The following is a 26,317-nucleotide window of genomic DNA, read 5'->3' as shown; positions in this document are numbered from 1 at the left end:
TGATTGGCTGATTCTGAACAAAACCACAAGACCAATAATATTATGCGACAACATTATTTTAGTTTTCGGATTTTTATTTCCCCCTCAAAAAGTTTGATTCCCAATGGATTTGTACACATTACGGGTGATAATAAAGGAGAAAACATTTCTAAAATTATTCTTGGTATGATTTTTTTAAAATGACAAAAACCTGGCATTTCACCAAGGGTGTGTAGACTTTTTATATCCACTGTACAGCAAGAATTGCTACAATGGCCTCCAGCGAGAGCAGCCACAGTGGGAAACCACCAACCAGAATCCGCGAAGTCGGGAATCTATTGCCAGAACCTCCGCAAGTGGGAACCTGCAGCCAAAACCTCTACAATGAGGAACCAACAGCAAGTAGGAACCCTAAATCCAGAACCCCCGCAGTAGGGAACCTACAGCTGAAACCCCCGCAGTAGGGAACCTAGAGGTGGAACCTATATATCTGGGAAATTACAGCTGGAACCCTGCAATTGGGGGCGTACAGCCATAAATCCTACAATGAGGAACCTACAGCAAGTTGGAACCCTAAATCCAGAACCCCCGCAGTAGGGAACCTACAGCTGAAACCCCCGCAGTAGGGAACCTAGAGGTGGAACCTATATATCTGGGAAATTACAGCTGGAACCCTGCAATTGGGGGCATACAGCCATAAATCCTACAATGAGGAACCTACAGCAAGTTGGAAGCCTAAATCCAGAACCCCCGCAGTAGGGAACCTACAGCTGAAACCCCCGCAGTAGGGAACCTAGAGGTGGAACCTATATATCTGGGAAATTACAGCTGGAACCCTGCAATTGGGGGCATACAGCCATAAATCCTACAATGAGGAACCTACAGCAAGTTGGAACCCTAAATCCAGAACCCCCGCAGTAGGGAACCTACAGCTGAAACCCCCGCAGTAGGGAACCTAGAGGTGGAACCTATATATCTGGGAAATTACAGCTGGAACCCTGCAATTGGGGGCGTACAGCCATAAATCCTACAATGAGGAACCTACAGCAAGTTGGAACCCTAAATCCAGAACCCCCGCAGTAGGGAACCTACAGCTGAAACCCCCGCAGTAGGGAACCTAGAGGTGGAACCTATATATCTGGGAAATTACAGCTGGAACCCTGCAATTGGGGGCATACAGCCATAAATCCTACAATGAGGAACCTACAGCAAGTTGGAAGCCTAAATCCAGAACCCCCGCAGTAGGGAACCTACAGCTGAAACCCCCGCAGTAGGGAACCTAGAGGTGGAACCTATATATCTGGGAAATTACAGCTTGAACCCTGCAATTGGGGGCGTACAGCCATAAACCCTACAATGAGGAACCTGCAGCAAGTTGGAACCCTAAACCCAGAACTCGCAATGTGGGGAACCTACAGCTGAAACCCCCGCAGTAGGGAACCTAGAGGTGGAACCTATATATCTGGGAAATTACAGCTGGAACCCTGCAATTGGGGGCGTACAGCCATAAACCCTACAATGAGGAACCTACAGCAAGTTGGAAGCCTAAATCCAGAACCCCCGCAGTAGGGAACCTACAGCTGAAACCCCCGCAGTAGGGAACCTAGAGGTGGAACCTATATATCTGGGAAATTACAGCTGGAACCCTGCAATTGGGGGCGTACAGCCATAAACCCTACAATGGGGAACCAACAGCTAGATCCACAACAGTAGAGAAGCTACAACCAGCACCCCCACAGTTGTGAACCTGCAACCAAAATCTGCACAGTAGATAATCTACAGCTAGAACCCCCGAAGTTGGAATTCTAGAGCCTGAACCCAAAGGCCATTGGTAATCTACAGCCATAAACCCAACAATGTAGAACCCACAGCTAGAACTGCAGCAGTTGAGAATCTACAGGCGGAACCCCCGAAGTTGGGAAATTACAGCCAGAACACTCACAATTGGGAACTTATAGCAATCTATGCTAAAATGGAGAAAGCCTACAGCTAGAACAGATATAGTTGGGAACCTACATCCAGAACTCCCGCAAATGGGAACTTAAAGCCAAAACCCCCGCAGCTGGGAACGTAAAGTTGGAACTGCTATGAAACATCAGCCGGAACCCATAAAGTTGGGAATCTACAGCTGGAACCCCTGAAATTGGGAACCTGCAGCAATAGACCCTACAATAAGGATTTTATAGCTAGAACCGATACAATAGGGAACCTACAGTGGAGACCATAGCAACCCAGCAAGGAGGATTATGTGATAATATGATGAATTACCTTCCCAAATATGCTCAGTCTGCTTGGATCAATATAAGGTTCTCTTAGTAACCACCTGACAAAGGAAACATAAAACATAAAGATAGCAGTCAGGAGGAAAAGCAAAATCTTTTTAAAAATTACAAAATTAACAAGGTACATTGATCTACAACAGGGAAAAACAATTACAGTTTGATACTGATCTATGAGAAGAAGGAGGAGCCATTACAGTGTGACCTCGACCTACAGGAAGAGGGAGGAGCCATTACAGTGTGACCTCGACCTACAGGAAGAGGGAGGAGCCATTACAGTGTGACCTCGACCTACAGGAAGAGGGAGGAGCCATTACAGTGTGACCTCGACCTACAGGAAGAGGGAGGAGCCATTACAGTGTGACCTCGACCTACTGGAAGAGGGAGGAGCCATTACAGTGTGACCTCGACCTACTGGAAGAGGGAGGAGCCATTACAGTGTGACCTCGACCTACTGGAAGAGGGAGGAGCCATTACAGTGTGACCTGGACCTACAGGAAGAGGGAGGAGCCATTACAGTGTGACCTCGACCTACTGGAAGAGGGAGGAGCCATTACAGTGTGACCTCGACCTACTGGAAGAGGGAGGAGCCATTACAGTGTGACCTCGACCTACAGGAAGAGGGAGGAGCCATTACAGTGTGACCTCGACCTACAGGAAGAGGGAGGAGCCATTACAGTGTGACCTCGACCTACTGGAAGAGGGAGGAGCCATTACAGTGTGACCTCGACCTACTGGAAGAGGGAGGAGCCATTACAGTGTGACCCAGACCTAAGGAAAGATAGAGGACCCATTACAAAGTCACCTTCACTTACGGGAAGAGGGAGGACCAACTACAGTGTGATACTGACTACAGGAAGAGGGAGGAATCATTACAGTGCGATACTGACCTACGGGAAGATGTAGTACCCATTACAGTGTGACCTCGACCTACAGGAGAGGGAGGAGCCATTACAGTGTTACTCCGACCTAAGATGGGGACCCACTATGGTGTGATTCTGATCTAGTGGAAGAGGGAGGAACCATTACAGTGTGACCCTGAACTATGGGAAGAAAAAGCCCCATTACAGTGGGATCCTGACCTGCGGGAAGAGGGAGGAATCATTACAGTGTGATCCTGATCTATGGGAAGAGGGTGGACCTATTATAGTGTGACCCTGACCAACAGGAAGAGCCATTACAGTGTGACACTGACCTTGGAAAGAGGTAATAGCCATTACAGTGAGACCGTAACCTACGGGAAGATGAAGGACCAATTTCAGTGTGATCCTGACCTACGGAAAAAGGGAGGACCTATTAAATTGTGACCCTAACCTACAGGAACAGCCATTATAGTGTGATCCTGACCTAGAGGAAGAGGGACGACCCATTACAGTGTGACCCCGGCCTACAGGAAGAGCCATTATAATGTGACCCTGACCTAAGAATGACGGAGCAGCCATTATAGTGTGATCCTGACCTACGGGAAGAGGGACGACCCATTACAGTGTGACCCCCCCAACCTACAGTAAGATGGTGGTCACATTACAGTATGATCATGACCTATGGGAAGAGGGAGGATCCATTACAATGTCATCCTCAATCTACTAAAACTCTTGTGCATGCCCTCATCATCTCCCGCCTTGATTACTGCAACACCCTCCTCTGTGGCCTCCCTGCTAACTCTCTTGCACCACTCCAGTCTGTCCTCAACTCTGCTGCCCAGCTAATCCACCTCTCTCCTCGCTACTACCGTGCTTCTCCCCTCTGCAAATCTCTTCACTGGCTCCCATTCCCTCAGCGTATCCAGTTCAAATTGCTAATACTGACCTACAAAGCCATCCACAACCTGTCTCCTCCATATATCTCTGAACTAATCTCCCAATGTCTTCCCTCACGCAATCTCAGATCCTCCCAAGACCTCCTACTCTCCTCCACACTTATTCGTTGTTCACACAACCGCCTCCAAGATTTCTCCCGAATATCCCCCCATCCTCTGGAATTCCATGCCTCAACACGTCCGACTATCCACCAACCTCAGCTCCTTCAGACGGAACCTGAAAACCCATCTCTTCAAGAAAGCCTACAGCCTGCAATAACCATTCTGCCACCTCACCACCACCCGAGCTGCCGCCTTACCACCCGATCTGCTGCCTCACCACCACCCAAGCTGCCGCCTCACCACCACCCGAGTTGCCGCCTCACCACCACCCGAGCTGCCGCCTCACCACCACCAGAGCTGCCGCCTTACCACCACCAGAGCTGCCGCCTCACCACCACCAGAGCAGCCGCCTCACCACCACCAGAGCTGCCGCCTCACCACCACCAGAGCTGCCGCCTCACCACCACCAGAGCTGCCGCCGCACCACCACCAGAACTGCCGCCTCACCACCACCAGAGCTGCCGCCTCACCACCACTAGAGCTGCCGCCTCACCACCACCAGAGCTGCCGCACCCCCGACCTTCTGAATCTTCCCCATTATCCTGTAGAATGTAAGTCCGCAAGGACAGGGTCCTCTCCCCTCTGTACCAATCTGTCAGTGTAAATTTGTTTACTGTAAACGATATCTACTCTGTATGTAACCCTTCTTATGTACAGCACCATGGAATTAATGGTGCAATATAATTAAATAATAATAATAATCCCCACCTACGAGAAGAGGGAGGCGCCATTACTGAGTGATCCTGACATACAGGAATAGGGAGAATCAATTACTCTGTGACCCAGACCAATGGGAAGAGGGAGGACAAATTACAGTGTGATTCTTACCTACGGGAACAGGGAGGAGCTATTACATTGTGATCCTGACCTACGGGAACAGGGAGGAGCCATTACAGTGTGATCATGACCTACGGGAACAGGGAGGAGCCATTACAGTGTGATCCTGACCTACGGGAACAGGGAGGAGCCATTACATTGTGATCCTGACCTACGGGAACAGGGAGGAGCCATTACAGTGTGATCATGACCTACGGGAACAGGGAGGAGCCATTACAGTGTGATTCTGACCTACGGGAACAGGGAGGAGCCATTACAGTGTGATCCTGACCTACGGGAACAGGGAGGAGCTATTACATTGTGATCCTGACCTACGGGAACAGGGAGGAGCCATTACCATGTGATCCTGACCTACGGGAACAGGGAGGAGCCATTACAGTGTGATTCTGACCTACGGGAACAGGGAGGAGCCATTACAGTGTGATCCTGACCTACGGGAATAGGGAGGAGCCATTACAGTGTGATCCTGACCTACGAGAACAGGGAGGAGCCATTACAGTGTGATCATGACCTACGGGAACAGGGAGGAGCCATTACAGTGTGATCCTGACCTACGGGAACAGGGAGGAGCCATTACAGTGTGATCCTGACCTACGGGAACAGGAAGGAGAAATTACAGTGTGATCCTTACCTACGGGAACAGGGAGGAGCCATTACAGTGTGATTCTGACCTACGGGAACAGGGAGGAGCCATTACCCTGTGATCCTGACCTACGGGAACAGGGAGGAGCCATTACCATGTGATCCTGACCTACAGGAACAGGGAGGAGCTATTACAGTGTGATCCTGACCTACGGGAACAGGGAGGAGCCATTACCCTGTGATCCTGACCTACGAGAACAGGGAGGAGCCATTACCATGTGATCCTGACCTACGGGAACAGGGAGGAGCCATTACAGTGTGATCCTGACCTACGGGAACAGGGAGGAGCTATTACAGTGTGATCCTGACCTACGGGAACAGGGAGGAGCCATTACCCTGTGATCCTGACCTACGAGAACAGGGAGGAGCCATTACCCAGTGATCCTGACCTACGGGAACAGGAAGGAGCCATTACCATGTGATCCTGACCTACGGGAACAGGGAGGAGCTATTACAGTGTGATTCTGACCTACGGGAACAGGGAGGAGCCATTACAGTGTGATTCTGACCTACGAGAACAGGAAGGAGCCATTACAGTGTGATTCTGACCTACGAGAACAGGGAGGAGCCATTACAGTGTGATCCTGACCTACGGGAACAGGGAGGAGCTATTACAGTGTGATCCTGACCTACGGGAACAGGGAGGAGCCATTACCCTGTGATCCTGACCTACGAGAACAGGGAGGAGCTATTACAGTGTGATCCTGACCTACGGGAACAGGGAGGAGCCATTACCCTGTGATCCTGACCTACGGGAACAGGGAGGAGCCATTACCATGTGATCCTGACCTACGGGAACAGGAAGGAGCCATTACAGTGTGATTCTGACCTACGAGAACAGGGAGGAGCCATTACCGTGTGATCCTGACCTACGGGAACAGGGAGGAGCTATTACAGTGTGATCCTGACCTACGGGAACAGGAAGGAGCCATTACAGTGTGATCCTGACCTACGGGAACAGGGAGGAGCTATTACAGTGTGATCCTGACCTACGGGAACAGGAAGGAGCCATTACAGTGTGATCCTGACCTACGGGAACAGGAAGGAGCCATTACAGTGTGATCCTGACCTACAGGAACAGGGAGGAGCTATTACAGTGTGATTCTGACCTACGGGAACAAGGAGGAGCCATTACCCTGTGATCCTGACCTACGAGAACAGGGAGGAGCCATTACAGTGTGATCCTGACCTACGGGAACAGGGAGGAGCCATTACCATGTGATCCTGACCTACGGGAACAGGGAGGAGCCATTACAGTGTGATCCTGACCTACGGGAACAGGGAGGAGCCATTACCATGTGATCCTGACCTACAGGAACAGGGAGGAGCCATTACAGTGTGATCCTGACCTACGGGAACAGGGAGGAGCCATTACAGTGTGATCCTGACCTACAGGAACAGGGAGGAGCCATTACAGTGTGATCCTGACCTACAGGAACAGGGAGGAGCCATTACAGTGTGATCCTGACCTATGGGAAGAGGGAGGACAAATTACAGTGTGAGCCTGAGGTATGGGAACAGGGAGGAGCCATAACAGTGTGATCCTGACCTACGGGAACAGGGAGGAGCCATTACAGTGTGATCCTGACGTACGGGAACAGGGAGGAGCCATTACCGTGTGACCCTGACCTTCAGGAAGAGGGAGGAGCCATTACCCTGTGATCCTGACCTACGGGAACAGGGAGGAGCCATTACCGTGTGACCCTGACCTTCAGGAAGAGGGAGGAGCCATTACCCTGTGATCCTGACCTACGGGAACAGGGAGGAGCCATTACAGTGTGATCCTGACCTACGGGAACAGGGAGGAGCCATTACCGTGTGACCCTGACCTACGGGAACAGGGAGGAGCCATTACAGTGTGATCCTGACCTACGGGAACAGGGAGGAGCCATAACCGTGTGACCCTGACCTTCAGGAACAGGGAGGAGCCATTACCCTGTGATCCTGACCTACGAGAACAGGGAGGAGCCATTACAGTGTGATCCTGACCTACGGGAACAGGGAGGAGCTATTACAGTGTGATCCTGACCTACGAGAACAGGGAGGAGCCATTACCCTGTGATCCTGACCTACGAGAACAGGGAGGAGCCATTACAGTGTGATCCTGACCTACGGGAACAGGGAGGAGCCATTACCATGTGATCCTGACCTACGGGAACAGGGAGGAGCCATTACAGTGTGATCCTGACCTACGGGAACAGGGAGGAGCCATTACCATGTGATCCTGACCTACGGGAACAGGGAGGAGCCATTACAGTGTGATTCTGACCTACGGGAACAGGGAGGAGCCATTACAGTGTGATCCTGACCTACGGGAACAGGGAGGAGCCATTACAGTGTGATCCTGACCTACGGGAATAGGGAGGAGCCATTACAGTGTGATCCTGACCTACGGGAACAGGGAGGAGCCATTACAGTGTGATCCTGACCTACAGGAACAGGGAGGAGCCATTACAGTGTGATCCTGACCTACGGGAACAGGGAGGAGCCATTACAGTGTGATCCTGACCTACGGGAACAGGGAGGAGCCATTACAGTGTGATCCTGACCTACGGGAACAGGGAGGAGCCATTACCGTGTGACCCTGACCTTCAGGAAGAGGGAGGAGCCATTACCCTGTGATCCTGACCTACGGGAACAGGGAGGAGCCATTACAGTGTGATCCTGACCTACGGGAACAGGGAGGAGCCATTACCGTGTGACCCTGACCTACGGGAACAGGGAGGAGCCATTACAGTGTGATCCTGACCTACGGGAACAGGGAGGAGCCATTACCGTGTGACCCTGACCTTCAGGAAGAGGGAGGAGCCATTACCCTGTGATCCTGACCTACGGGAACAGGGAGGAGCCATTACAGTGTGATCCTGACCTACGGGAACAGGGAGGAGCCATTACCGTGTGACCCTGACCTTCAGGAACAGGGAAGAGCCATTACAGTGTGATCCTGACCTACGGGAACAGGGAGGAGCCATTACAGTGTGATCCTGACCTACGGGAACAGGGAGGAGCCATTACAGTGTGATCCTGACCTACGGGAACAGGGAGGAGCCATTACAGTGTGATCCTGACCTACGGGAACAGGGAGGAGCCATTACCGTGTGACCCTAACCTTCAGGAAGAGGGAGGAGCCATTACCGTGTGACCCTGACCTTCAGGAACAGGGAAGAGCCATTACAGTGTGATCCTGACCTACGGGAACAGGGAGGAGCCATTACCGTGTGACCCTGACCTTCAGGAAGAGGGAGGAGCCATTACCCTGTGATCCTGACCTACGGGAACAGGGAGGAGCCATTACAGTGTGATCCTGACCTACGGGAACAGGGAGGAGCCATTACCGTGTGACCCTGACCTTCAGGAACAGGGAAGAGCCATTACCCTGTGATCCTGAGTCCCTACGGGAAAAGAGAGAGGCCAACGCACTGTGGCCCTGACCTGGGAAACACGGAGTGTAGGGGAACTGCCATGGAGATGGCTGCAGGAAGAAATGATAATATTTGATATATATTAATGGAGCGGGATGTGGCACAGTCTGTATACAGGATACTGGGGACGATTGATGGGTTACAATGCTTTAATCATTGATTTTTAATGTCAAAGAACTACAACTCTCAGTGAACACATCCTGGTTTCTTGAGGCACCATACATTTGTCATGAAGCATTATTATCTAGCTGTACAGAGCTGCATTCCATCACAATGTCTGTACACCGAAAATACAGCAAAGAAGAGGGGCTCATTCTCACTCTACAGCAGCTATTTGGTCCTTTACTTCCACAGATCCGAGTCCTCGGTGAACCTGCTGCAGGATTTTCAGTCCCTGAAACCCGCTGCCACGACCATCAAACCTCGCCACAATGATGTTTTCTGTGTTTATGAGAACCGAATCCCAACCAATATGGAACTTGTCCGTGACCAGCTGATTGCCTGGAGACTCATCCCTGAGAAAGCAACACAGAGATGTCGGATCAAAAGGCGCAGGTATTCCGAGAAACAAAGATACAACGACCTGGAAATAAGAAGAAACGAACAAGAGACACATGGAATGACATTACAGTAGAATGTAAATACTGCAATATCCAGGAAATACTACTGCTACTATAACTACTACAGTAATATCCAGGAAATACTACAGTCACTATAAATACTACCGCCACTATACGTACCACTGTAATATCCAGCAAATACTACCGCTACTATAAATACTACCGCTACTATAAATACTACCGCTACTATAAATATTACAGTTATATCCAGGAAATACTACAGTCACTATAAATACTACCGCCACTATACATACCACTGTAATATCCAGCAAATACTACTGCTACTATAAATACTACAGTAATATCCAGGAAATACTACAGTCACTATAAATACTACCGCCACTATACGTACCACTGTAATATCCAGCAAATACTACCGCTACTATAAATACTACCGCTACTATAAATACTACCGCTACTATAAATATTACAGTTATATCCAGGAAATACTACAGTCACTATAAATACTACTGCCACTATACATACCACTGTAATATCCAGCAAATACTACCGCTACTATAAATATTACAGTTATATCCAGGAAATACTATAGTCACTATAAATACTACTGCCAGTATAAATACAGTAATTCCAGGAAATGCTACTGCTACAATAATACTGTAATAACCAGCAAATACTACCATTACTATAAATACTACTGTAATATCCAGCAAATACTACCGCTACTATAAATGCTACAGTAATATCCAGGAAATACTACAGTCACTATAAATACTACCGCCACTATAAATACTACAGTTATATCCAGGAAATACTACAGTCACTATAAATACTACCGCCACTATAAATACTACAGTAATATCCAGGAAATACTACAGTCACTATAAATACTACCGCCACTATAAATACTACAGTTATATCCAGGAAATACTACAGTCACTATAAATACTACCGCCACTATACATACCACTGTAATATACAGGAAATACTGCCGCCACTATAAATACTAACAATACCATATATACTACCGTTACATCCAGGAAATACTACAGTCACTATAAATACTACCGCCACTATAAATACTACAGTTATATCCAGGAAATACTACAGTCACTATAAATACTACCGCCACTATACATACCACTGTAATATCCAGCAAATACCACCGCCACTATAAATACTAACAATACCATATATACTACCGTTACATCCAGAAAATACTACCACTACTATAAATACCACTGTAGTATCCAGAAAATAGTACTGTTACTATAAATACTACTGCAATATCCATCAAATACTATCGCTATTATAGATAATACGGTAACATCCAGCAAGTACCACCGCTACTATAAAGATAAAGGGGGGGGGGGAGGGAAGGAGCGGGAGTGTGGATAAAATTAAACTTTATTGTAAATCATAAATTAATATACAAATTCATCCATCAAAGTGTATATAAGATTACAGCGATTGACATATTGTATCCGCCACCAACGCACCAAGACCCGAGCGATCAGACCTCAGAATAAACGATGGAGTCCGATCCTAGTGTTAGAATGAATAAACTGTGGCGCGATGCCAATGTTACCCTGCCGCGCTGGCCCCATAAATCCCTATAATAGAGGACCCAGAAAGTGTCCGCCTGATCGTTATTACATACAGGCTGGCGCCTTCTCAGACCCAGCAGTGACGCGGTTAATGCGTATCACAAGTGCCAGCAATCTCCTGCCCGGACCCAGGTCGGCACAATGCTCTGCACCGGCTCCGATGGGGGCGAGCACTGGTCAGGCACGCTGTCTCCCCGCAGTGAAGGATAGCGCTACTAACTAGTGAAGAGTGACTATGCTCGTTACTCGAGTTTTCCCAGCATGCTCGGGTGTTGTCTGAGTAGCTTGGCCGTGCTGGTTGATTATGTTTGTGTCCCCGCAGCTGCATGATTTGCGGCTGTTAGACAACCTGAAGACATGCAGGGGCTGCCTCTTCGTTAGGGAATCCCCACATGTATTCAGGCTGTCTAGCAGCCACAAATCATGCAGCTGCGGGGACACAAACATAATCTACGAGCACGCCCAAGATACTCGGACAACACCCGAGCATGCTGGGAAAACTCGTGTAACAAGCATACTCACTCATCACTATTACCAATTCCTCGCTGCAGGCTGCACTGTCTGAGGTCAATGCCCGTGTCTCCACATGAGATCATACAGGGTAGGGCAGGAATTGTGCCCATCTACATCAGAGATCATGTCAGCTAGGCATACCGTCCCTGACGCGCGTTTCACCGGGTATACCGGCTTTCTCTAAGGGCCTCTAGGGTTGTTTTCACTACTATAAAGAGCATTGGGATATCCAGCAAATACTACCGCCACTACAAATAGTACTGTAATTACAGAAAATACTACCGCCACTACAAATAGTACTGCAATTACAGAAAATACTACCAATACCATAAACACTACAGTAATATCCAGGAAATACTACCGTTACTATAAATAGTACTGTAATTACAGAAAATACTACTGCTACTATAAATAGTACTGTAATAACAGAAAATACTACCAATACCATAAACACTACAGTAATATCCAGGAAATACTACCGTTACTATAAATAGTACTGTAATTACAGAAAATACTACCGCTGCTATAAATAGTACTGTAATAACAGAAAATACTACCAATACCATAAACACTACAGTAATATCCAGGAAATACTACCGTTACTATAAATAGTACTGTAATTACAGAAAATACTACTGCTACTATAAATAGTACTGTAATTACAGAAAATACTACCAATACCATAAACACTACAGCAATATCCAGGAAATACTACCGTTACTATAAATAGTACTGTAATTACAGAAAATACTACCGCTGCTATAAATAGTACTGTAATAACAGAAAATACTACCAATACCATAAACACTACAGTAATATCCAGGAAATACTACCGTTACTATAAATAGTACTGTAATTACAGAAAATACTACTGCTACTATAAATAGTACTGCAATTACAGAAAATACTACCAATACCATAAACACTACAGTAATATCCAGGAAATACTACCGTTACTATAAATAGTACTGTAATTACAGAAAATACTACCGCTACTATAAAAAGTACTGCAATTACAGAAAATACTACCAATACCATAAACACTACAGTAATATCCAGGAAATACTACCGTTACTATAAATAGTACTGTAATTACAGAAAATACTACCGCTACTATAAATAGTACTGCAATTACAGAAAATACTACCAATACCATAAACACTACAGTAATATCCAGGAAATACTACCGTTACTATAAATAGTACTGTAATTACAGAAAATACTACTGCTACTATAAATAGTACTGTAATTACAGAAAATACTACCAATACCATAAACACTACAGTAATATCCAGGAAATACTACCGTTACTATAAATAGTACTGTAATTACAGAAAATACTACTGCTACTATAAATAGTACTGTAATTACAGAAAATACTACCAATACCATAAACACTACAGTAATATCCAGGAAATACTACCGTTACTATAAATAGTACTGTAATTACAGAAAATACTACTGCTACTATAAATAGTACTGCAATTACAGAAAATACTACCAATACCATAAACACTACAGTAATATCCAGGAAATACTACCGTTACTATAAATAGTACTGTAATTACAGAAAATACTACCGCTACTATAAATAGTACTGTAATTACAGAAAATACTACCAATACCATAAACACTACAGTAATATCCAGGAAATACTACCGTTACTATAAATAGTACTGTAATTACAGAAAATACTACCGCTGCTATAAATAGTACTGTAATAACAGAAAATACTACCAATACCATAAACACTACAGTAATATCCAGGAAATACTACCGTTACTATAAATAGTACTGTAATTACAGAAAATACTACTGCTACTATAAATAGTACTGCAATTACAGAAAATACTACCAATACCATAAACACTACAGTAATATCTAGGAAATACTACCGTTACTATAAATAGTACTGTAATTACAGAAAATACTACTGCTACTATAAATAGTACTGTAATTACAGAAAATACTACCAATACCATAAACACTACAGTAATATCCAGGAAATACTACCGTTACTATAAATAGTACTGTAATTACAGAAAATACTACTGCTACTATAAATAGTACTGTAATTACAGAAAATACTACCAATACCATAAACACTACAGTAATATCCAGGAAATACTACCGTTACTATAAATAGTACTGTAATTACAGAAAATACTACTGCTACTATAAATAGTACTGTAATAACAGAAAATACTACCAATACCATAAACACTACAGTAATATCCAGGAAATACTACCGTTACTATAAATAGTACTGTAATTACAGAAAATACTACTGCTACTATAAATAGTACTGCAATTACAGAAAATACTACCAATACCATAAACACTACAGTAATATCCAGGAAATACTACTGTTACTATAAATAGTACTGTAATTACAGAAAATACTACTGCTACTATAAATAGTACTGTAATAACAGAAAATACTACCAATACCATAAACACTACAGTAATATCCAGGAAATACTACCGTTACTATAAATAGTACTGTAATTACAGAAAATACTACTGCTACTATAAATAGTACTGTAATAACAGAAAATACTACCAATACCATAAACACTACAGTAATATCCAGGAAATACTACCGTTACTATAAATAGTACTGTAATTACAGAAAATACTACTGCTACTATAAATAGTACTGTAATTACAGAAAATACTACCAATACCATAAACACTACAGTAATATCCAGGAAATACTACCGTTACTATAAATAGTACTGTAATTACAGAAAATACTACCGCTGCTATAAATAGTACTGTAATAACAGAAAATACTACCAATACCATAAACACTACAGTAATATCCAGGAAATACTACCGTTACTATAAATAGTACTGTAATTACAGAAAATACTACTGCTACTATAAATAGTACTGCAATTACAGAAAATACTACCAATACCATAAACACTACAGTAATATCCAGGAAATACTACCGTTACTATAAATAGTACTGTAATTACAGAAAATACTACTGCTACTATAAATAGTACTGCAATTACAGAAAATACTACCAATACCATAAACACTACAGTAATATCCAGGAAATACTACCGTTACTATAAATAGTACTGTAATTACAGAAAATACTACTGCTACTATAAATAGTACTGTAATAACAGAAAATACTACCAATACCATAAACACTACAGTAATATCCAGGAAATACTACCGTTACTATAAATAGTACTGTAATTACAGAAAATACTACTGCTACTATAAATAGTACTGTAATTACAGAAAATACTACCAATACCATAAACACTACAGTAATATCCAGGAAATACTACCGTTACTATAAATAGTACTGTAATTACAGAAAATACTACTGCTACTATAAATAGTACTGCAATTACAGAAAATACTACCAATACCATAAACACTACAGTAATATCCAGGAAATACTACCGTTACTATAAATAGTACTGTAATTACAGAAAATACTACTGCTACTATAAATAGTACTGTAATAACAGAAAATACTACCAATACCATAAACACTACAGTAATATCCAGGAAATACTACCGTTACTATAAATAGTACTGTAATTACAGAAAATACTACCGCTGCTATAAATAGTACTGTAATTACAGAAAATACTACCAATACCATAAACACTACAGTAATATCCAGGAAATACTACCATTACTATAAATAGTACTGTAATTACAGAAAATACTACCGCTGCTATAAATAGTACTGTAATTACAGAAAATACTACTGCTACTATAAATAGTACTGTAATTACAGAAAATACTACTGCTACTATAAATAGTACTGTAATTACAGAAAATACTACCAATACCATAAACACTACAGTAATATCCAGGAAATACTACCGTTACTATAAATACTGCCGGCGCTATAAATACTACTATAATTGGAGCAAAAAAAGGATTAGTTACACCCTGCTGATTATGGCTATGCCATGCCTCTAGGGTTAGTTACTCCCTGCTGATTATGGCTATGCCGTGCCTCGAGGGTTAGTTACACCCTGCTGATTATGACTATGCCGTGCCTCTAGGGTTAGCTACACCCTGCTGATTATGGCTATGCCGTGCCTCTAGGGTTAGTTACACCCTGCTGATTATGGCTATGCCGTGCCTCGAGGGTTAGTTACTCCCTGCTGATTATGGCTATGCCGTGCCTCGAGGGTTAGTTACACCCTGCTGATTATGACTATGCCGTGCCTCTAGGGTTAGCTACACCCTGCTGATTATGGCTATGCCGTGCCTCTAGGGTTAGTTACACCCTGCTGATTATGGCTATGCCGTGCCTCGAGGGTTAGTTACACCCTGCTGATTATGGCTAAGCCGTGCCTCTAGGGTTAGTTACACCCTGCTGATTATGGCTATGCCGTGCCTCGAGGGTTAGTTACACCCTGCTGATTATGACTATGCCGTGCCTCTAGGGTTAGCTACACCCTGCTGATTATGGCTATGCCGTGCCTCTAGGGTTAGTTACACCCTGCTGATTATGGCTATGCCGTGCCTCGAGGGTTAGTTACACCCTACTGATTATGACTATGCCGTGCCTCTAGGGTTAGTTACACCCTGCTGATTATGGCTATGCCATGCCTCTAGGGTTAGTTACACCCTGCTGATTATGGCTATGCCGTGCCTCGAGGGTTAGTTACACCTTGCTGATTATGACTATGCCGTGCTTCTAGGGTTAGTTACACCCTGCTGATTATGGCTATGCCGTGCCTCTAGGGTTAGTTACACCCTGCTGATTATGGCGATGCAGTGCCTCTAGGGTTAGTTACACCCTACTGATTATGGCTATGCCGTGCCTCTAGGGTTAGCTACACCCTGCTGATTATGACTATGCCGTGCCTCTAGGGTTAGCTACACCCTGCTGATTATGGCTATGCCGTGCCTCTAGGGTTAGTTACACCCTGCTGATTATGGCTATGCCGTGCCTCGAGGGTTAGTTACTCCCTGCTGATTATGGCTATGCCGTGCCTCGAGGGTTAGTTACACCCTGCTGATTATGACTATGCCGTGCCTCTAGGGTTAGCTACACCCTGCTGATTATGGCTATGCCGTGCCTCTAGGGTTAGTTACACCCTGCTGATTATGGCTATGCCGTGCCTCGAGGGTTAGTTACACCCTGCTGATTATGGCTAAGCCGTGCCTCTAGGGTTAGTTACACCCTGCTGATTATGGCTATGCCGTGCCTCGAGGGTTAGTTACACCCTGCTGATTATGACTATGCCGTGCCTCTAGGGTTAGCTACACCCTGCTGATTATGGCTATGCCGTGCCTCTAGGGTTAGTTACACCCTGCTGATTATGGCTATGCCGTGCCTCGAGGGTTAGTTACACCCTACTGATTATGACTATGCCGTGCCTCTAGGGTTAGTTACACCCTGCTGATTATGGCTATGCCATGCCTCTAGGGTTAGTTACACCCTGCTGATTATGGCTATGCCGTGCCTCGAGGGTTAGTTACACCTTGCTGATTATGACTATGCCGTGCTTCTAGGGTTAGTTACACCCTGCTGATTATGGCTATGCCGTGCCTCTAGGGTTAGTTACACCCTGCTGATTATGGCGATGCAGTGCCTCTAGGGTTAGTTACACCCTACTGATTATGGCTATGCCGTGCCTCTAGGGTTAGCTACACCCTGCTGATTATGGCTATGCCGTGCCTCGAGGGTTAGTTACACCCTGCTGATTATGGCTATGCCGTTCCTCTAGGGTTATTTACACCCTGGTGATTATAGCTATGCTGTGCCTCGAGGGTTAGTTACACCCTGCTGATTATGGCTATGCCGTGCCTCGAGGGTTAGTTACACCCTGCTGATTATGGCGATGCAGTGCCTCTAGGGTTAGTTACACCCTACTGATTATGGCTATGCCGTGCCTCTAGGGTTAGCTACACCCTGCTGATTATGGCTATGCCGTGCCTCGAGGGTTAGTTACACCCTGCTGATTATGGCTATGCCGTTCCTCTAGGGTTATTTACACCCTGGTGATTATAGCTATGCTGTGCCTCGAGGGTTAGTTACACCCTGCTGATTATGGCTATGCCGTGCCTCTAGGGTTAGTTACACCCTGCCGATTATGGCTATGCCGTGCCTCTAGCATTAGTTACACCCTGCTGATTATGGATATGTTTATTGTGGTGATTTTGGTGCCAATCTGAATGCCTCTAATTGCTCTCTGTGAGGAAAATGTATATAATAAGTTTTAGTTTCCCTTGCCAGCACATATAGGGTGGGCGTTGACCCCCCTTCACTCTGAGTTTAGTTGAGGGATTTTGCACTTCTGACCATGGTCCTGAAAACACATGGCAGCTGTAAAACCCCCTCTCTCCCCCCTTCTCCATTTGCTTGCTGGAATGTGTGTGTCAATGCTCTGCCCTGCCCCAAGGCGAGGAAGGTTTATTGTGCTTGTAGCAGCACAAATCTCCCTCCAGCTGAAACTGGTCCGATATCCTTCTCAAAGACATGCGGTTCTTTGTTCTGTTATAGTAAGATATTGGGCCACCGATTTGGGCTAGAAAAATAGTAAGTATATATTGGTAACCTCCATCGACGGATCGATCAGCCACTGTAAGCGTGAGCCTCTAATTCCAACAGTTACGGATTTCTCCGGAACCGGGCATCCCAACGAGCCCGAATTTAGTACCAATAGAAAGCCAATGGAAAAAAGGAGATGAATGAGGGGTGTGCTGGGATTCTGACATGTTCTGGAGCGGAGATATGAGCATTATCAAACTTTGTGCTAAATTTGGTAAATCTGATGAGAGGGGATGGAGTGGGGTAAACCAACCCCTTTTAGTGATGTCACCAGGCTGAGCTATAAGTGTTATGCCAGGCACCCAGCAATGAGTTTTACTTGAGGAGCTGTTCCTATCCAGACCTCCTGAGGCACTGGGACATTTTGGGTTCCGACTACCAGCATGGTTTTGCCTGAAATGAACTGAGAACATGTGAGTTTTACCTTTTCTCATTTAATCCCGTTATTTTATAATTACCTTGTACATATTTTCAATTGTCTCTTTTGTAACATCTTTATATGCCTTTTTATAAATACTGCCTTAAACTTTCGGAGTAAAATATATAAATTACTAGTTTCGTTCTCCTGTCCTAAAACGTACCCTAAGTCTTCTGAAGGGTATTACGCTGTTTTGGGTTAGCTTCAGACCCGTTTAATCGAAGCTGGTGGCAGCCTACCGTGTGCTGTGCCTTTGGGAGTTGTAGCGACTGCGGCGTTGATAATTATTGTTCCTGCCTGAGCGGGAGTAGTTAGATCGCCTCGCTGCAGCGTGCCCAATAGCCAGTACATAGCAGGCAGCCTTTCTGGCGACTAATTGCCCTAGGTGCAGTACCTAATCTGACCTGAGAGTAAGGGGGGCGCCAGAGAGCTGCAAGTTCAAGCAGAACTGTAAAGCGGGATATACATAAATCCCTGCAGTTCATGGTATATTGAAGAGCAGTGAGATAAGTAAAATAAGCCCCTGCTGTAAACTAAGAGGTCAATAGCCTTGTGTGTGTGTTTTCATCACATTGTGGAGTGGAGGGATAACTAAGATAAGCCCCCTGCACATGTGATAGCCGTCTGTTGGCCTAAAGTCACCCCGATCCGTGACGTAGGGGTGACGGTCATGGTGTGAATCGTGACACTCTCTTTTAGACCCAACATTTGTCTACTCTTATGCAGACAAGACATATATTATCTTTCTGTGCCAGCAGGCTACAACTAAAAGCTATTTTTTTATATACTCTATAGAGATATACAATTGTCTTTATCAGGAGCACTAATAACTAGTGATGAGCGAATACACTCGTTACTCGACATTTCCCGAGAACGCTCGGGGATCCTCCGAGTATTTTTTTAGTGCTCCAAGATTTATTTTTCCTCACTGCAGCTGAATGATTTACATTTGTTAGCCAGCATAAGTACATGTGGGGGTTGCCTGGTTGCTAGGGAATCCCCACATGTAGTCAAGCTGACTAACAGATGTAAATCATTCAGCTGTGGCAAGAAAAACAAAATCTCCGAGCACTAAAAAATACTCGGAGGACCCCCGAGCATGCTCGAGAAATCTCGAGTAACGAGTATATTCACTCATCACTACTAATAACCCAATATATTTCCAAGTTTTTAACACTAACATTCAGATACGGCTTTAAAGAATTCTACTACTTGCGATGTAACGCAATTTTATTTCAAAGTACAAAATTTAAGGAATACTATGATTGTATACACTTTTGTACACTTTAACATATAAAAGGTTATGTACATATACTCACATTATCACCAAGGAGTTTTTAAACATCATCCGTCTGGAATATCCGAGAAGCAACACCAAGACAGAGAACCCCTGGGAGATTACCTACACTGCATGGGCGTCCCCAATTATGCAGGTATCAGCACACTGTACATGTACAGGTACCCAGCTGTCTGCTTTTGTCTTAGTCATGTTTCTCAGCATTATATAGTGATTTACACTAACTCTGGTTCAGCCTTGCCCTTCAGTGGCCAGCCTTTGGGATAAGATGAATCAGAGAAACCAGGCAAACATCAGACAATTTGGCAATAAACCCACACAATATAAAATAATAAGATAACATAAATCCACAGCAGACAGAGGTTAAATAAACCTCCATGTTTTACAATAACAAACAACATAGAAAAAACATAGAACTATTTGTGAGGTAAAAGCTTTCAGATAATAAGTAAATGTTTCTCAACGTTCAGCTTGCCTTTATGGATGCACATCAATAAATCTTTTTCCTGCATGCCCATTCAGAGTGCCAAGTTTTTGTCTTATTTGGATTCGTTGGGCTGGATACCCTACTTGAGCAGCTACCCTATACATTGTCACGAGTGCCGTGTTGTTCTACTGTTTCTCAAGATTGAGTCAGTGTGAGCATTGTCTGTAGATGTATGACCAGCAATGCTGCTCTCATGGTCTGAATGGATTCCTTATATTTCAATATGGACCCAAAACAGACAATTTTATGTTCACACTACACCCAATGAAGATCCTCTACATAGATTAGAGGCGTTATATACTGGGACATGGAGCCAGGCCGGCACGTCTCGCTGCTCATTAGACACACAGAATTGTCTACACTGTGCACTATAGCACTTTATTTCGGTGCTGGTGGTGGCTTGTTTAGGGAGTCCTGTTGAGGGTCAGGAAAGGCAACGTGGAGCAGGGGCACCACATCGCATATCTAGAGTGACAGCCTCAGCTGGCAGGAAGGGTCATGCAGGGTAAAAGACATTCTATTTCCCTTAGGCTTTTCTTAGATTTAGTATAACTTGTGACAAGATTTGGTGTATATGATTTTTTTCATGCCAGACTGACTTTCTGGGTTTAACTCATTTCTGACCCTTTTATGCCCATTTTATTATTTAAGGGCTGTTTTTGGTATTTTTAACGCATACCGTTAAGTTATTTTTTTTAATTATTGTTTTTTTCTCTTATGATCTTCCTCTAAAAAGACCCTATACACATTGCTTTGGTTTTTGATCACTACTATTAATACTACTGTAATCCTACCACTACTATAAATACTACTGTAAACGTACCACTACTATTAATACTACTGTAATCCTACCACTACTATTAATACTACTGTAATCCTACCACTACTATTAATACTACTGTAATCCTACCACTATTAATACTACTGTAACACTACCACTACTATTAATACTATGTGACAGGGACACTTGCACGGTGTATGAAGGGAGATTTGTCACTCAGTGGCTTACCGCCAATGGCGGCACGCCACTCAACTGCTATTGGGCCCCAAGGGGTGATGGGGTCTGTCGGAGTCGGACCGCAATGGCTATGCCAGGGGCGGACATACCGCATGTGCAGCTGCACCAGGGCCCAGAGGCTCCGGGAGCCCCTGCAGGGTGGCTAATAATGAGGGCAATCTGGCCTGTTTATCTGGCCCTGAGGCTCTGGGGACCCCTGACCAGATTGCCCTCATGTGCGGCGGGCAGGGAGAGATCCCTGCAGCTCCACTGCCTACAAAAGAAAATGGCAGCGATGCTGCAGCAATCCCTCCTGCTTCCTCCCCCCACTTCCTGTCTCACACAGCAGTCAGTGGCATGGCTGGATGACATCATCATTCAGCGCCACAGCCGCTGTGCCAGTGAGAGGAAGCTGCCCATGACGGTGATGCTGTGTGTGTGTAGAGATGAGTGGTGGTGTGTGTGTGAAGCGCTGCAGGGGGAATGTGCTAAGAGGTGAGTGGTGCTGTGTGTACGCATAGGTGGAGGAGAGGGCAATGAGGGGGGTGATGGGGAAAAGGCAATGATGGGGGCGATGAGGGACAAAGCAATGATGGGGGTGGTGGAAAGGGCAATAATGGAGGGTGGGGGAGGAGAAAATGATAAAGGTGGTGGAATGGCAATGATGGGGAGGTGCGGGAAAAGGCAATGATGTTGGTAGTGGAAAGGACAATGATGGTAGAAAGGACAATGATGGTAGAAAGGGCAAAGATGGGGGTGATAGGGGAGGAGGAAATGATGGAGGTGGTGGAATGGGCAATTATGGGGATGGTGGGGGAGAAGGCAATGATGAAGGTGGTGGAAAGGACAATGATGGTCCTGCTGGGGGAGAAGGCAATGATGGGGGTGGGGGAGAGGACAATAATGGTATGTGGGGGAGGAGGACAATGAGGGGTGTGGAGAATTGGGAAGGGACCATCATAAAAAACCTCATTAAAGACAGATAAAAAGTTAAACCTTTATTATTAAATCATAAAAGGGGACAAACAACATGTAATGAAACACTCCATACAAAAAGTGCATACTAGGTACACCCTAACAATAGTCCCTAAACCTATCACCTACCTACCAGCGGAAGTTGGCACCCTGTAAGAAAATGCGAGAATGGCGCCCCCGGTCAACCAATGGCTGACCCTAATGTCCTTGTCCCTTCAGCAATTAGTGTGACTGTGTGGTCCCCTTTTGACATCTCAGTTGTGTATTGGTCACTTATGTGGAGGGACACACAGGACATTAGGGTCAGCCATTGGTGATCGAGGGCGCCATTCTCGTACTTTCTTATAGGGTGCCAACCTCCACTGGTAGGTAGGTGATAGGTTTAGGGACTATTGTTAGGGTGTACCTAGAACGCCCTTTTTGTATGGTGTTTCTCATTACATGTTTTTTGTCCCCTTTTATGATTTAATAATAAAGGTTTAACTTCTCTGTCTTTAATGAGGTTTTTTTATGATAGCCACATCAAACACAGCTTGTGTATAATAGAATTTTGGATTGGGAAGGGAGGAAGGGGATTTATAATGGATTTAGGAACAGGGGGAGGTGGAGGAAGACGTTATTATCGCTTATTATGTTTAACACAGTCCCTTAGTATATAGTGTAGTCACTTACTATACATAGCACAGCCCCTTAGTATATAGTGTACTTGCTTATTATGTATAGCGCCATCCCTCATTATGTACTGTAGTCACTTATGTATATGTGGCACCCCTAGGGGTATTTGCCACAAAAATAGTTACTGACAGTAAGTACAAATACTAAAATAGCAAGACTGCACTACCACCTCCGGCCAGAAGGGGGAGCTCCAGAGACTCCCCTTGATCCATTCTGGTCTGAGAGAAGAACTGGCAGTTGGGCTGAGGAGCTGATAGTGAGAGGTCATACAGCTGAATCTCTAACAGCCCTGTGACTGTTACCAGGCCTAAATCACCGGCCTGAGGAGAAGAGGGACAGAGAAAAAGGACATTGTGAGAACCGGGTAGCATTAATCACTACCCAGAACAGGCGCAAAGACGGATACCGGATCCGTGGCTGTATTCATTATATATAATACAGCAACCGGAAAAACGTGAGGTGATATCAGCTTCACTAGGGTCGGATGCAGCAACAGACACAGAGTTCAGCGGTACTCCCAGAGGGGGTAAGCCGAAAAAAGGACTCGGGTTGCCCGTCGAACCAGGACCCGGAGGGGACAGATTGGGCCGGCAGCCAGTTCACATACAGCAACAGGGCCACACAGAAATTGCGCACAATAAGAGGCGAAGACCCCGGCAGGGTCAAAGTAACTCAGAGTTCCCATACAGACTCCGGTGACAGGATTGGTTGTAAATCCTTTTATGTTAAAGTAAACTGGTTAAACGTTTCAGCGCCTCAGTCTTTCATTTGGACAATAGCCATCTATCCAGGATTGGGATCATCACCGCTGGGAGAACCTGCTGCTGATCAAGTAAGTGCCTGTCCCCTCATGATACCCCTTACACTGTGCATTGCCTGAGGCCACAGCACCGGGTCAAGCCACCCGTGACATCCCCCTCAAGAGACAGACCCCATTGGTCCGGTGCTGGGTATCCCGGTCTCCTGGGCGTTACATATAGAACAGAGATATACAGTTAGGGCCAGAAATATTTGGACAGTGACACAATTTTCGCGAGTTGGGCTCTGCATGCCACCACATTGGATTTGAAATGAAACCTCTACAACAGAATTCAAGTGCAGATTGTAACGTTTAATTTGAAGGGTTGAACAAAAATATCTGATAGAAAATGTAGAAATTGTACACATTTCTTTACAAACACTCCACATTTTAGGAGGTCAAAAGTAATTGGACAAATAAACATAACCCAAACAAAATATTTTTATTTTCAATATTTTGCTGCAAATCCTTTGGAGGCAATCACTGCCTTAAGTCTGGAACCCATGGACATCACCAAACGCTGGGTTTCCTCCTTCTTAATGCTTTGCCAGGCCTTTACAGCCGCAGCCTTCAGGTCTTGCTTGTTTGTGGGTCTTTCCGTCTTAAGTCTGGATTTGAGCAAGTGAAATGCATGCTCAATTGGGTTTAGATCTGGAGATTGACTTGGCCATTGCAGAATGTTCCACTTTTTGGCACTCATGAACTCCTGGGTAGCTTTGGCTGTATGCTTGGGGTCATTGTCCATCTGTACTATGAAGCGCCGTCCAATCAACTTTGCAGCATTTGGCTGAATCTGGGCTGAAAGTATATCCCGGTCCACTTCAGAATTCATCCGGCTACTCTTGTCTGCTCTTATGTCATCAATAAACACAAGTGACCCAGTGCCATTGAAAGCCATGCATGCCCATGCCATCACGTTGCCTCCACCATGTTTTACAGAGGATGTGGTGTGCCTTGGATCATGTGCCGTTCCCTTTCTTCTCCCCATCATTCTGGTACAGGTTGATCTTTGTCTCATCTGTCCATAGAATACTTTTCCAGAACTGAGCTGGCTTCTTGAGGTGTTTTTCTGTCTATTTTTTGTATTGATGAATGGTTTGCATCTAGATGTGAACCCTTTGTATTTACTGTCATGGAGTCTTCTCTTTACTGTTGACTTAGAGACAGATACACCTACTTCACTGAGAGTGTTCTGGACTTCAGTTGATGTTGTGAACGGGTTCTTCTTCACCAAATTAAGTATGCGGCGATCATCCACCACTGTTGTCATCCGTGGACGACCAGGCCTTTTTGAGTTCCCAAGCTCACCAGTCAATTCCTTTTTTCTCAGAATGTACCCAACTGTTGATTTTGCTACTCCAAGCATGTCTGCTATCTCTCTGATGGATTTTTTCTTTTTTTTCAGCCTCAGGATGTTCTGCTTCACCTCAATTGAGAGTTCCTTTGACCGCATGTTGTCTGCTCACAGCAACAGCTTCCAAATGCAAAACCACACACCTGGAATCCACCCCTGACCTTTTAACTACTTCATTGATTACAGGTTAACGAGGGAGACGCCTTCAGAGTTAATTGCAGCCCTTAGAGTCCATTGTCCAATTACTTTTGGTCCCTTGAAAAAGAGGACGCTATGCATTACAGAGCTATGATTCCTAAACCCTTTCTCCGATTTGGATGTGGAAACTATCATATTGCAGCTGGGAGTGTGCACTTTCAGCCCATATTATATATATAATTGTATTTCTGAACATGTTTTTGTAAACAGCTAAAATAACAAAACTTGTGTCACTGTCCAAATATTTCTGGCCCTAACTGTATATATATATATAGAGAGAGAGAGAGAGAGAGAGAGAGAGAGAGAGAGAGAGAGAGAGAGAGAGAGAGATATATATATATATATATATATACAGTGGGGCAAAAAAGTATTTAGTCAGTCAGCAATAGTGCAAGTTCCACCACTTAAAAAGATGAGAGGCGTCTGTAATTTACATCATAGGTAGACCTCAACTATGGGAGACAAACTGAGAAAAAAAAATCCAGAAAATCACATTGTCTGTTTTTTTAACATTTTTTTTTGCATATTATGGTGGAAAATAAGTATTTGGTCAGAAACAAACAATCAAGATTTCTGGCTCTCACAGACCTGTAACTTCTTCTTTAAGAGTCTCTTCTTTCCTCCACTCATTACCTGTAGTAATGGCACCTGTTTAAACTTGTTATCAGTATAACAAGACACCTGTGCACACCCTCAAACAGTCTGACTCCAAACTCCACTATGGTGAAGACCAAAGAGCTGTCAAAGGACACCAGAAACAAAATTGTAGCCCTGCACCAGGCTGGGAAG

General features: G+C 44.8%; 1 protein-coding gene across 3 annotated transcripts in view; it reads right to left on the bottom strand.

Moving 5' to 3' along the window:
* DPP10 (dipeptidyl peptidase like 10) overlaps positions 1-26,317 on the bottom strand; it is a 634,899-nt gene that overhangs the window by 148,677 nt on the left and 459,905 nt on the right. For all 3 annotated transcript variants that reach the window (XM_069732554.1, XM_069732555.1, XM_069732553.1), the window contains 2 exons: positions 9,401-9,595; positions 2,248-2,302 (listed from right to left, as the gene is read on the bottom strand). In XM_069732554.1, the coding sequence (XP_069588655.1) occupies positions 2,248-2,302; positions 9,401-9,595 (250 nt within the window). The remainder of the gene's footprint in view (positions 1-2,247; positions 2,303-9,400; positions 9,596-26,317) is intronic.

Source organism: Ranitomeya imitator, chromosome 7, assembly GCF_032444005.1.
Source record: "Ranitomeya imitator isolate aRanImi1 chromosome 7, aRanImi1.pri, whole genome shotgun sequence".
Classification (NCBI taxonomy): Eukaryota; Metazoa; Chordata; class Amphibia; order Anura; family Dendrobatidae; genus Ranitomeya; species Ranitomeya imitator.
This window is presented reverse-complemented; position numbering and strand designations above follow the sequence as displayed.